General features: G+C 39.4%; 1 protein-coding gene across 1 annotated transcript; it reads right to left on the minus strand.

Annotated features, from left to right (window-relative positions):
* Positions 1-2: 2 nt before the first annotated feature.
* On the minus strand, positions 3-7,494 carry ASDURF (ASNSD1 upstream open reading frame). Its single transcript, XM_042781761.1, has 4 exons — positions 7,399-7,494; positions 4,887-4,940; positions 4,240-4,315; positions 3-73 (listed from the first exon to the last, which is right to left on the minus strand). The coding sequence occupies exons 1-4, from the start codon at positions 7,492-7,494 to the stop codon at positions 3-5; spliced, it is 297 nt and encodes a 98-aa protein (XP_042637695.1).
* Between the last annotated feature and the right edge of the window lie 5,016 nt (positions 7,495-12,510).

Below are 12,510 nucleotides of genomic sequence, written 5' to 3' on the forward strand. Positions count from 1 at the left end.
GACTATTTCTTGATTTTGGTCTTCTCTGAGTTTTCTATTTCTTGATATTCTTTTTTCAGTTCATCCAAAATATCTGTAAGGGGAGGAGGAAAGGAAGAAATATTAAATAAAACTTCTTGGGCTTTGCCTTGTAATTGAAAGGGTACCACAGATTATATAACAAGATCAAGTCATCCTGAGTATATGCACTGTGTTGCTACCACAAATAATATTCATAAAAGGCCATTAATAAAGAATGTTTACTTCAGAAATATAGTTTCTATTTACTGAGTGCTTGGAAGATAGGGTAATCTACTTCCATAGTGATACTGCTTCGGAACCCAAGAAGGGGTCGCTATGAGTCAGATCCAACTCGAAGGCAGTGAGTACGGTTTTTTTGGTTTGGTATATTGACCCAGGCAATGGGTCAAACACTTTACATAAACCACATTATTTAATTCTCACAAGAGTTTGGAGGCTCAAAGTAATTCACGCAAAGTTAAAGTTAGAAAGTAGTTAATTCATTTTTGTACTGTCTGAAACTCTTAAAACAAATGATGACTACAGCTGCAAACATTTATTGATAATCAGAATGTGGAATGAATGAAGTATGAATCTAGGAAAACTGGAAGTTGTCAAAAACAAAATTGATATCCTAGGCTTAGCGAGCCAAAACGCACTAGCATTAACTACTGTGAATCAAATAATCATATTGTTTACTATGCCTGGAATGACAAGTTGAATAGGAATGCTAACACAATTCATCATCAAAAAAAACATTTCAAGTTCTATCCTGAAGTACATTGCTGTTGGTAACAGGATAACACCTATACACTTACAAAGAAGATCAGTAAATATGACTTCAATTCAAATTTATGCACTAACTGCTAAAGCCAAAGGTGAAGAAACTGAAGATTTTTACCATATTCTGCAGTCTGAAATCAATCAAACATGCAATCAAGATGCATTGATAATTACTGCTGGTGATTAGAATGTGAAAGCTGGAAACAAAGAAAGATCAGTAGGTGGACAATATGGCCTTGGTGAGAGAAAAGACACCACAGATCACAAGATAGCATTTTGTAAGACCAATGACTTCTTCATTGCAAATACCTTTTTCCAACAACATAAACAATGACTACACATGTGTAGCTTACTGGATGGAATACACAGGAATCAAACAGACTATATCTGTGGAAAGAGACAAAGATTTTCATTATCATCAATCAGAAAAAGGCCAGGGGCCGATTGCAGAACAAATCATCTATTGCTCATATGCCAGTTCAAGTTGAAGCTGAAGAAAATTAAAACAAGTCCATAAGCCAAAATATGATCTTGAGTACACCCCATCTGAATTTAGATACCATCTCAAGAATAGATTTGACGCACTGAACACTAATGACTGAAGACCAGATGAGTCATGGGGTAAGAGCAAGGACTCATGAAGAAAGCAAAAGGTCAGTAAAAAGACAAGAATGAATTAAAAGACCAAAATAGTTGTGAGAAGAGATTCTGAAACTTGCTCTAGAATGCAGAGTGGCTAAAGTGAACAAAACAAATGAAGCAAAAGAGCTGAATGAGAGCTTTCAAAGAGCAAGTTTGAGAGGATAAAGTAAAGGATAATGAAATGTGCAAAGACCTTAGAAAACCAAAAGAGAAGAACATGCTTGGCATTTCTCAAGCTGAAAGAGCTGAAGAAAATAGTCACGCCTCGAGGTACAGTACTGAAGGATTCTATGGGCAAAATATTGAATGAAGCAGGAAGTATCAAAAGAAGATGGAAAGAATCAGAGTCACTGTCCCAAAAAGAATTGGCTGATGTTCAACCATTTTAGGAGGTAGCATATAACCAAGAACCAATGGTACTAAAGGAAGAAATCTAAGCTGCACTGAAGGCAGTGACAAAAAACAAAACTCCAGACATTGACGGAATACCAGTTGAGATGTTTCAACAAATGGAGGCAGCGCCGGAGTTGCTTCCTTATCTATACCAAGAAATCTGGAAGACAGCGACTTGGCCAACTGACTGAAAGACTTCCTTAACTATGACTATATCAAAGAAAGGTGAGCCAAAAGAATGTGGAAATTATCCAACAATATCATTAATATTACATGCAAGGAAAATTTTGCTGAAGATAATTAAAAAATTGTTGCAGTAGTACACCAACAGGGAAATCCCAAAAGTTCACACAAGATTCAGCAGAGGACGTGGAATGAGGGCTATCATTGCTGATAGATGGGTCAGATGGATCCTGGCTGAAAGCAAAGATACCAGAAAGATGTTTACCTGTGTTTTATTGACTATGCAAAAGCATTTGACTGTGTGGATCATAACAAAATTATGTGTAACACTGTGAAGGATGGGAATTTCAGACCATACACTTGTGCTTGTGCTGAACTTGTACACAGGCCAAGAAGCAGTGTTTGAACAGAACAAGGGGATACTATGTGGTTTAAAAATCAGAAAAAGTGTGCACCAGGGTTGTATTTTTTCACCATACTTACTCAATGTGTATGTTGAGCAAATAATCTGATAAACTGGATTTATAAAAAGAAACATGGTATGAGAATTGAAGAAAACTCATTAACAACCTGCAATATGCTTACATATGGCTTATGGAAAGTGAAGAGGACTTGAAGCATTTACTGACAAAAACTGAAGACTACAGCCTTCACTATGGATTATATCTCAACATAATGAAAACAAAAATCCTCACAACTGGACCCAAAAGCAACATCATGATAAACAGAGGAAAGACTGAAGCTGTCAAGGATTTCATTACAGTTGGATCCACAATCAGCATCCATAGAAGCAGCAGTTAAGAAATCAGACATCATATTGCACTGGGCAAATCATCTGCAAAAGACCTCTTTAAGATATAAGAATCAAAGATGTGACTTTGAAGACTCAGGTGGGCCTAACTCAAGCCATGTTTTTTTTTTTTTTTTTAATTTTATTGTGCTTTGGGTGCAAATTTACAAAGCAAATTTGTTTTACATTCAACAGTTCATGCACATTTGATTTCACAACCTGATTACCATCCCTAACCATAAAAAACTCTCCTCCTCTTCTGTCCCTGTGACTACTCCCTCCCTGTACCCTTCTTGACTATGCAATCCTGTCTGTCCATCTTTTCTTCTATGTGAATGCTGCCCCTCTGATGTCTCATGGCTGATTGCTCTAAGGGGTACATCTCCCTAAAGTAGGTGGATGTAGGTCTTTTTACTGTTGGGCTGAGAGCCAATCCATGAGAGTGAGTCCATTTCTAGGCCCAAAGGGTAACCTGGGACCATAGTCTCGGGGGTCCCACCAGACTCTATCTGACTAGTAATTCTGGTCACTCTTGTGTTTTTGGATTTTATTCCACATTTTTCCTCTCATTCTATCCAGGATTTCTAGTTGTCATCCCTTTCTGAGTAGTTGGCATTGGTAGCTGGGTACCATCTAGCTCTTCTGGTCAAGCCATGGAATTTTTAATCATCTCATATGCATGTGAAAGCTGAACAATGAATAAAGAAGATCAAAGAAGATTTGATGCATTTGAATTATTGTGTTGGCAAAGAATACTGAATATCTCATGGGCTGTCAGAAGAATAAACAAATCTGTCTCCGAAGAAGTAAAGCTTGAATGCTCCTTCAAAGTGAGTAGGTTAGACTTTGTCTCACATACTTTGGACATTTATCAGGAGGGACCAGTCCCTGGAGAAGGTCAACATGCTTGGGAAAGAAGCTGGTCAACAAAAAAGAGGGCAGTGGATTGCCACAGTGGCTGTGATAACAGGCTCAAGCACAGCAACAATTTTAAACATGGCTCAGGACTGAACAGTGTTTCATTCAGTTGCACACGGGGTCGCCATGAGTTGGAAGCAACTCAACAACAGCTATCAATAAAACCATTGCTGTCTAACATGACTGATGTATTTTTCACTTGCTGTTGTGTGCCATGATGTTGATTTCAACTCACAGCATCGCCATGTGACAGAATAGGACTGCCTCATGGGGTTTTCTAGGCTATAATTTTTGTGGAAGCAGATTGTCAGGTCTTTTGTTATAGCCTTGGGAGGCCAAGTGAAAGAAAACTAAACCATTGTATTAATTTCATTAATGAGTTAATTCAATAATTCTCCATACCAGTCTTTAGATCAATACATTTAAACAATCAGATCTAGATGATATAACTTAGGCACCACCACGCATTTCCACAGAAAGTCTACCAAACACTTTTTGGGAATTTCTATGTAAGATACTGAAAAACTTACTTTTGCTTTCAGAAAGCATTTGTGTTCGGTCTGCAAGAAAGAATATGTTGCTGTTTTGTTGTTGCTTATACACTTTCTGCAAAACATAATTTAAGCTAATATCAAGATTTGTTCCAATAGTTGTCAAAACTTTGAACCCTAATATCACTTACTCTTGAACATCCAAAATGAAGGTTCAGAGTAGCATTTTAGAAATTATAAACAAACAAAACAAATAAGTCACACATTTTCCTATACCTAAAAATTGCTCCCATTAATACTAGATGAAGCTCTTTTCTCTGCATTACTATATTATTTTCTTTTTAACTAAAAATCTTTCTATATTTTTATAATTTTTTTCTTATGAACAGTATATTTGACCACATTTTCTTATATTAATAAGTGTTCTTTTACAGTATTATTGTACATATATTGAATACACCATGGACTGCCAGAAAATGAACAGGGAGAAATACAGCAAGAATGCTCCATAAATATATATATATACACACACACACATATATAGATATGAAATATATTAAGCTTAGAACCTTTCAATTTTTGCGATTTGTAACCTAAAAAGATGTTGAAATTTTCAAAATTTTAATATTAACTTTCTATCAATTGTGTATATAATTCTTAATTAAATAATTACTCTAATAACTCACCCTGTTTTTCTTCAGGTTAGAAAGTTCATCCACAACAATTTTTTGTTCTTTAATCTATGAAATAAAGGAAAAGAATCCCTAAATCAAAGGTTCTCAGAGTATGTTCAACAAGGTTCCTTTAATTGACTGTTTCAAAATCAGAGATGGAATAAGTGACTATAGTGTACTGATTTGATTTTCAAAATAGGTAGAGTCTGTGTGGGAATGGAGGTGAGGGGAATTTGGAGGGAAAAGCAGTGATTAGACTTGCCAAGCGTTGTGCTGGCAGCCAGAATACACACCAAGTGGCAGTTATCAAACAAGGATATCTTCTATTAAAAACACGATATGCACTGAAATATTACCATTCTTTCAATTAATTCCTTTACACTGTGCTTTATTTATTATTTCAAATGCTGAAGGGTGGGACACTTTTTTGTCAACTAGTAATTTTTATGATTTATAACCTAAATTAAGATGCTCTGGTGGTGTACTGCCTATGGCATTTGACTGCTAACTAGAAGGTTGGTGGTTCAAGTCCACTAGCCGCTCCATGGAAGGCAGACAGGGCAATCTGTTTCCGTAAAGATTTACCACCTCAGAAACCCAAAGGGGGTTGCCATGAGTTAGAATCCAGTCTATGGCAGTGAGTTTGGTTTTTTGGTTTTATGAGCTAAATTAAGCAGCTAGACAATGAACAGCAGCACAGCAAGAATGCTCCACACACACACACACACACACAGATATGATGTATATTAATCTTGGAACCTTTCCACTTTTGCGATTTGTTACCAAAAAAGATGTTGAAATTTTCATTCCACTGTACAAGCAAGTACAACCAAATGCCCTATCTCTGGCAGAAACCTCACTTTCCATTGTTGCTTTACTCATTCTTGTATTTCAAAGACTAGCATAGTCCTGGCACTACTGAACTCAGCTCCACTTTTTACTAGCATGGGAACACTGAATTAAATGAAAACTAAGTCAATGCAGTTATTCAGACAACCAGACTAACAAACTTGCTAGTGGTTCTAAAAGCAAGTGGCTCTAAAATCAAGGTTTGCAATCTTTTATCAACCTCACACACCTGGATGATTTCATATATTAATTTAGGGGACTTGCAATGGTAGTTATGGAAACAGGCTGTGAGCACCATAACAGGCTGTGTGCAGTTACCCCCGCCCACACACACCTTGTGTGTGTACCCTTGTGTCTCCCCAAGTGATAGTCACAATTCTATTAACAGACTCTATTAGGTTGAATGCTTAGGCTGAATTCATATAACCTCTTTGAGATGAAAGTAGTAATAACAATACCTATGTTTCAGCAAGGAGCTCTGGTAGCGTAGTGCCTAAGGCACTTGACTGCTAACCGGAAGGCTAGCGGTTCAAACCCACCAGCCACTCCTCGGAAGGAAGATGGGGCAATCTACTTCCGTACTGATACTGCCTCAGCAACCCAAAGAGGGGTCGCTATGAGTCGGGTGCGGCTCAAAGCCACATTAACAACAACAACATATTTGAACAGTACTTTCCCATTTGTTTTAGGAATCCAGGTATAAATTTCACTTTACTTTAATCAAGGAAACTGCGATAGAGAGATTAAAGAGACTTGCCCAAGATGTTGCTGCTTGAGACTGAACCAAAGTACAATCTAAACCTAACCGTGCCATGGAGTCAGACCTGACTCACAGCGAACCTTTCTTGGTTTCCGAGGTGGTATCACTACAGAAGTAGACTGCCCAACCTTTCTTCCAAACAATCTAGGACATCTAATACCCGATCCCCATCCCTCACCCCAAATATTTTTAAAGCTTTTATCTGTTTATGGAAGGAAAGATTTATTTTATACCGGCTTCCCATTCCTTTTTTTTTTAAAAAATTGAGTGACAATCAGATATATGTTTTAGGATCAATGATCTGGCTGCTAAGCGGAGAACAGATGAGAAAAAGGTCTAAGAGTGGAACGTGGAAGGGGAGAGATGGGTTTGGAAGGATCTAAGAGGGTCCCAATCAGAGACCTTGGTGGCTGGTTTGGTGTTATGAGAGGGCAGATGGTGATAAGGGTCTATATTTTCAAAGGAGCTTGGAGGCTGAACTGATACAGCTTCGTGATGGATGTCAAGGATGGATGGCTTCCAGGCTACGGGTATAGAAACTGGATGTACGCTGGTAACACTGGGGAAGGGGGGCAGTCTCTCTAAAAGTTTAAAAAGGTAAAGAAAAAATTCTCAACAAAATCTGTACTGCTACATGAGTCTAATTTTGGAGCAAGCTTCAGTGTCTCTCTTACCACAGCTGTTTGCAAGAAAGTAGCTACAAAGTGCTATATACCTGCATAGTGCTAATAATAATAATAATGGGGGAGAGGGGGAGTGGAAAAAGTTGGGCAAAGCCATGGCCTGGCAAAGTCACGCACTGCCATCGACCAAGTACAGAGGGCCGAAGGTGTTCAACAGCTTGGGGAGTCAAGGGGCCGCAGTGCCCCATCTCGAGCCCGCGGGCCTTCCCGACTCATTCCATTCCACACTTGCCTTACTGCTAAGATCCTCTCTGTGCGGGGTCAAAATGTCGTAAGGGGCCAATCCAGCGCCGTCCTCCGGGTGCACTCCAGAGCTAGGCATCTCCATTTAATTCGGGATGTGCTGAATCTACGGAACTGCACGACACGTGCCCCAGGTGTCGCTCAGCCCTCAACCTTTCCGGTTAAGAACCCCAGGAGACTCCTCTCCCTCCCTTCCGGTTCCCAGAAGTCACCAACACCCTCTGCGCACTCACTGAAACGCCTGCGCAGTCCGAATCTGGCGTGGGAGAAGTTCCGCGCATGCGCGCAACCGCTTTGGGCGCTCTTGAACATCTCCTGCTTGTGAAATCTGAAAGGTTCCAGCAGTCTCCCCTAGTGGATGGGATGTAGAAACGGTCTTGTGGGCACTTCACGCTTTCGCATCCAGTAGACTGCGAGTTATAAGCGTCACCCAGTGGTGAATATAAAGAATAGCAGCGCAGGGGAAGTATTACTGTATCTAGACGGGAATACAACAGACGGGGATAGGAGGCTGAGACACAGATTTAAGAGCTATGAGGTTGACATCGGAACTGTACAAACTTGGCGAAGTTTTTGTTAACATGTTAGTAGTGTTCCCTGATAAAATACAGGATGCCACTTAAATCTGAATTTCAAATAAACCAATAATATTTTACTATTTATATGACCCATGCAATATTTCTAATATCTCACTCCTGTGAGAAAGATTATCAGAAACTTGGAAATAGGAAAAAGAGATTACTGAATGTTCTTTCAGTGCTGTTTTGATCTTGACTTTATGTTGACCGTGTCATTTTACAATTCTGTAGGGCAGAGGTTACGTTAACTTGTAGAATTTTGTCAAGTATCTGTTGGACCAGGTAACTCCATAGGTTATGATTTATTGTTCAGTTATTTATCGGTTTTGTATCTAATTCTGCAATCGTATTCTAACGTATTTTTATGAATGCAGTTGGTAAGGCATTTGGATGCTAACCAGACAGTCCAAACCCGCCAAGTGCTCTGCCAGAGGAAGATGAGGCAATCTGCTTCTGCAAAGATCTACAGCCTGGAAACCCAATAGGAGTCACTGTGAGTCAGAATCACCTCCGTGGCAGGGGTTTTGGTTTTATTTTAGCATGTCAAATGCTGTTTGAATGGATTTTAACACCTTACCAGTTCCTTCATTAATTGTTGTGTAGAATAAAACTTTCACATGTGTTTATTATTTTATATTTGCATGAGGGACATGATGTTATACTTTTGAGAATTATACTTGAACATTGGAAACTTGAGATTCTGTGGAGACATCCAACTGGAACCACCTGTGGAGCAAAATAAATTGTATCACTGATGAAGTGCACCTCATGGGTTATTTAAGCCTCACTCACTGCTGTTGAGTCGGATGCGACTCATAGCGACCCCTCCTGGGTTTCTGAGGTGGTATCACTACGGAAGTAGATTGCCCAACCTTCCTTCCCAGGAGTGGCTGGTAGGTTTGAACCACCAGCCTTCTGGTTAACAGTCAAATGCCTTAGGCACTATGCCACCAAAGTTCCCTATTTAAGCCTGGTGATGTCTTTTATAAGGAGTACTGGTGGAACAGTGATTAAACACTCAGCTGATAACAAAAGGTTGGCATTTCAAACCCAACATCCTGCTGTTTGGGAGAAAGATTGGCAGTCGACTTCCATAAAGATTTACAGCTTAGAAACTCTATGTGTCAGTTCTTCTCTGTGCTATAGGGTCACTGTGAGTCAGAACTGACTCTCCAGCAATGCGTTTGTTGTTGTTGTTGTTATGTGCCATCAAGTTGGACTGACTCATAGTGACCCCTCCTTGGGTTTCCGAGGCAGTATCGCTATGGAAGTAGGTTGCTCAGCCTCCCTTCCCAGGAGTGGCTGGTGGGTTTGAACCACCAGCCTTCTGGTTAGCAGTCAAGTACCTTAGGCACTATGCTACCAGAGCTCCTGCAATGGGTTTAGGATCGCATTTATTAGCTTTTAAAGTATATCCCAATTGGTTATAGATGTAACTTTACTTTTTTTTTTTTCCACTCTACTGATTTAAAAACTTTTTTGTTTTCCTTATTTGTGCTTCGCTGATAAATAATTAAACACTGGTAGTAATATTGATAGGAAGTTTGGTTTAATGATCTGGCCATTTCATGACATCTATTGGATGATGGAGATATATTTTCTATTAGAAGAGAAATTACAGGTTACCTTTTGTTATTTTCTCTTGTGAGCTCAAATTAATTAACATTTTTCTGCTCAGTGAGAGGGACACCATCTATGGTGGCTCATTAGTTTTTTTGTTTATTTTCCATTGAGGATGTAAAAATGAAGATGTAAGCTCTCTGTGTGTCCGTGTGTCTAAAATTTAGAAAAACATTTGTAGCTTGTGTGAATGTAAAATGTTTTCCTACTTCTGGAGGGTATTTATAATTAGGTTGTTACGTGCTGTCAAGTGGGCTCTGACTCATAGTGACCCTCTGCACAACAAAAGGAAACCCTGCTTACTCCTGTGCCATCCTGACAGTCCTTGCTAAGCTTAGCCCATTGTTGCAGCCACTGTGTCAATCTACCTCATTGAGGGTCTTCCCCTTTTTCGTTGACCTGTTATCTTTCTCCAGGGACTGGTCCCTTCTAACAACATGACCAAAGTCTGACCATACTCGTTTCCAAGGAGCATTTTGGCTGCATTTCATCCAGGACAGGTTTGTTCATTCTTTGACAGTCTGTGGTATTTTTGCTAATCTTTGCCAACACCACAATTCAAAGGCATCAACTCTTCAGTCTTCCTTATTCATTGTCCAGCTTTCACATGCATGTGAGGTTATTGAAAGTACCATGGCTTGAGTTAGGCACACTTGAGTCTTCAAAGTCACATCTTTGCTCAACGCTTTGAAGAGGTCTTTTGCAACAGATTTGCCCAGTGCTATATAACATCTGGGGAGCTCTGGTAGCATAGTGGCTAAGACACTTGCCTGCTAACCAGACGGCTGGCAGTTCAAACCCACCAGCCACTCCTCGGAAGGAAGGTTGGGCAATCCTACTTCCATGGTGATACTGCCTTAGAAACCCAAGGAGGGGTCGCTATGAGTCGGGGCTGACTCAACGGCACATAATAACAATGACAACAACAATATAACATCTGAGGAGCTATGGTGGCGTAGTGCCTAAGGCACTTGGCTGCTAACCAGAAGGTTGGCAGTTCAAACCCACCAGCCACTCCTCGGAAGGAAGGTTGGGCAATCTACTTCCATAGTGATGATGCCTCGGAAACCCAAGAAGGGGTCGCTATGAGTCAGCTCCTACTCCATGGCAATGCATTGCGTTGTTGCCTATACAACATTTGATTACTTTCTTGATTGTTGCTTCTATGGGTGTTGATTGTGAATCCAAGTAAAATAATATCTTTGACAACTTCAGTCTTTCCTTCATTTATCAAGATGTTGCTTATTGGTCCAATTGTGAGGATTTTTGTTTTCTTTATGTTGAAGTATCATCCATACTGAAGACTGTATAGTCTTTGATGTTCATCGGTAAATGCTTCAAGTCTTCTTCACTTTTGGCAAGTAAGGCTGTATCATCTGCATATCACAGGTTGTTAATGAGTCTCCTCCAATCTTGATACTGTGTTCTTCTTCATATAGTGCAGCTTCTCTGGTTATTTGCTTAGCATACAGATTGAATAAGTATGATGAAAGGTTACAACCCTGACAGACATCCTTCTTGATTTTGAACCATTCAGTATCACTTTTTTCTGTTCCAGCTACAGCCTCTTGGTCTATATACAGGTTCCTTATGAGCACAATTAAGTGTTCTGAAATTCCCATTCTTTGCAGTATTATCCATATTTTGTTATGATCCACACAGTCAAATGCCTTTGCAGTCAACAAAACACAGGTAAACATCTCTCTGGTAATCTTTGCTTTCAGCCAGGATCCATCTGACATCAGCAATGATATCTCTCATTCCATGCCCTTTTCGAATCCACCTTGAATTTCTGAAAGTTCTCTGTCAACATACTGTTGTAGCCATTTTTAAATTATCTTCAGCAAAATTTTATTTGCACGTGATATTAATGATATTGTTTGATAATTTCCACATTCTGTTGAATCACCATTCTTTAGAATGGGCACAAATACGGATCTATTCCACTCAGTTAGCCGGGTATAGCTGTCTCCAAATTTCTTGTCATAAGCGAGTAAGGACCTCCAGTGCGGCATCCATTTGTTGAAACATCTCAGTGGATATTTCTGGCAGTTCCTGGAGCCTTCTTTTTTGCCAGTGCTTTCAGCACAGCTTGGACTTCTTCCTTCACTACCACTGGTTTTTTGATCACATGCTACCTCCTGAAATGGTTGAATGTCCACCAATTCTTTTTGGTGCAATAACTGTGTATTCCTTCCTTCTTCCTTTTGTGCTTCCTTCCTTGTTCAATATTTGCCCATAGAATCTTTCAATATCACAACTCGAGGCTTAAATTTTTTCTTCAGTTCTTTCAGCTTGAGAAATGCTGAGTGTATGCTTCCCTTTTAGTTTTCAAACTCCAGATCTTTGCACATTTCATTATAATACTTTGCTTCTCAAGCGGCCCTTTGAAATCTTCAGTTCAGGTCTTTTACTTCATCATTTCTTCCATTTAGCTACTGTCCACTCAAGAGAAAATTTCCGAGTCTCTTCTGAACTCCATTTTGGTCTTTTCTTCCTTTCTTGCCTTTTTAATTACCTTTTTCTTTCTTCATGTATGATGTTCTTGATGTCATCCCACAGCTCATCTGGTCTTCTATCATTGGTGTTCAGTGCATCAAATCTGTTCTTCAGATCATCTCTAAATTTAGGTAGGATATAATCAAGATGTATTTTGGCTTTCTTGGACTTCTTTTAATTTCCTTCAGCTTCATATTGGCCTTGTTTTGACTGATGATATTGAGTTTCTCTGTTGCCTCTTTCCACAGATGCAGTCAACTAGATTCCTATGCATTCCATATGTGAGGTGCACATATATTGTTGCCGCTTATGTTGTTGAAAAAAGGTATTGCAATGAGTAAGTTGTTGGTATTGCAAAATTCTATCATGTGATCTTTGGCATCATTTATGTCACCAAGGCCATA

Source organism: Orycteropus afer, unplaced genomic scaffold, assembly GCF_000298275.1.
Source record: "Orycteropus afer afer isolate SDZICR_OR568_19922 unplaced genomic scaffold, OryAfe1.0 scaffold00001, whole genome shotgun sequence".
Classification (NCBI taxonomy): Eukaryota; Metazoa; Chordata; class Mammalia; order Tubulidentata; family Orycteropodidae; genus Orycteropus; species Orycteropus afer.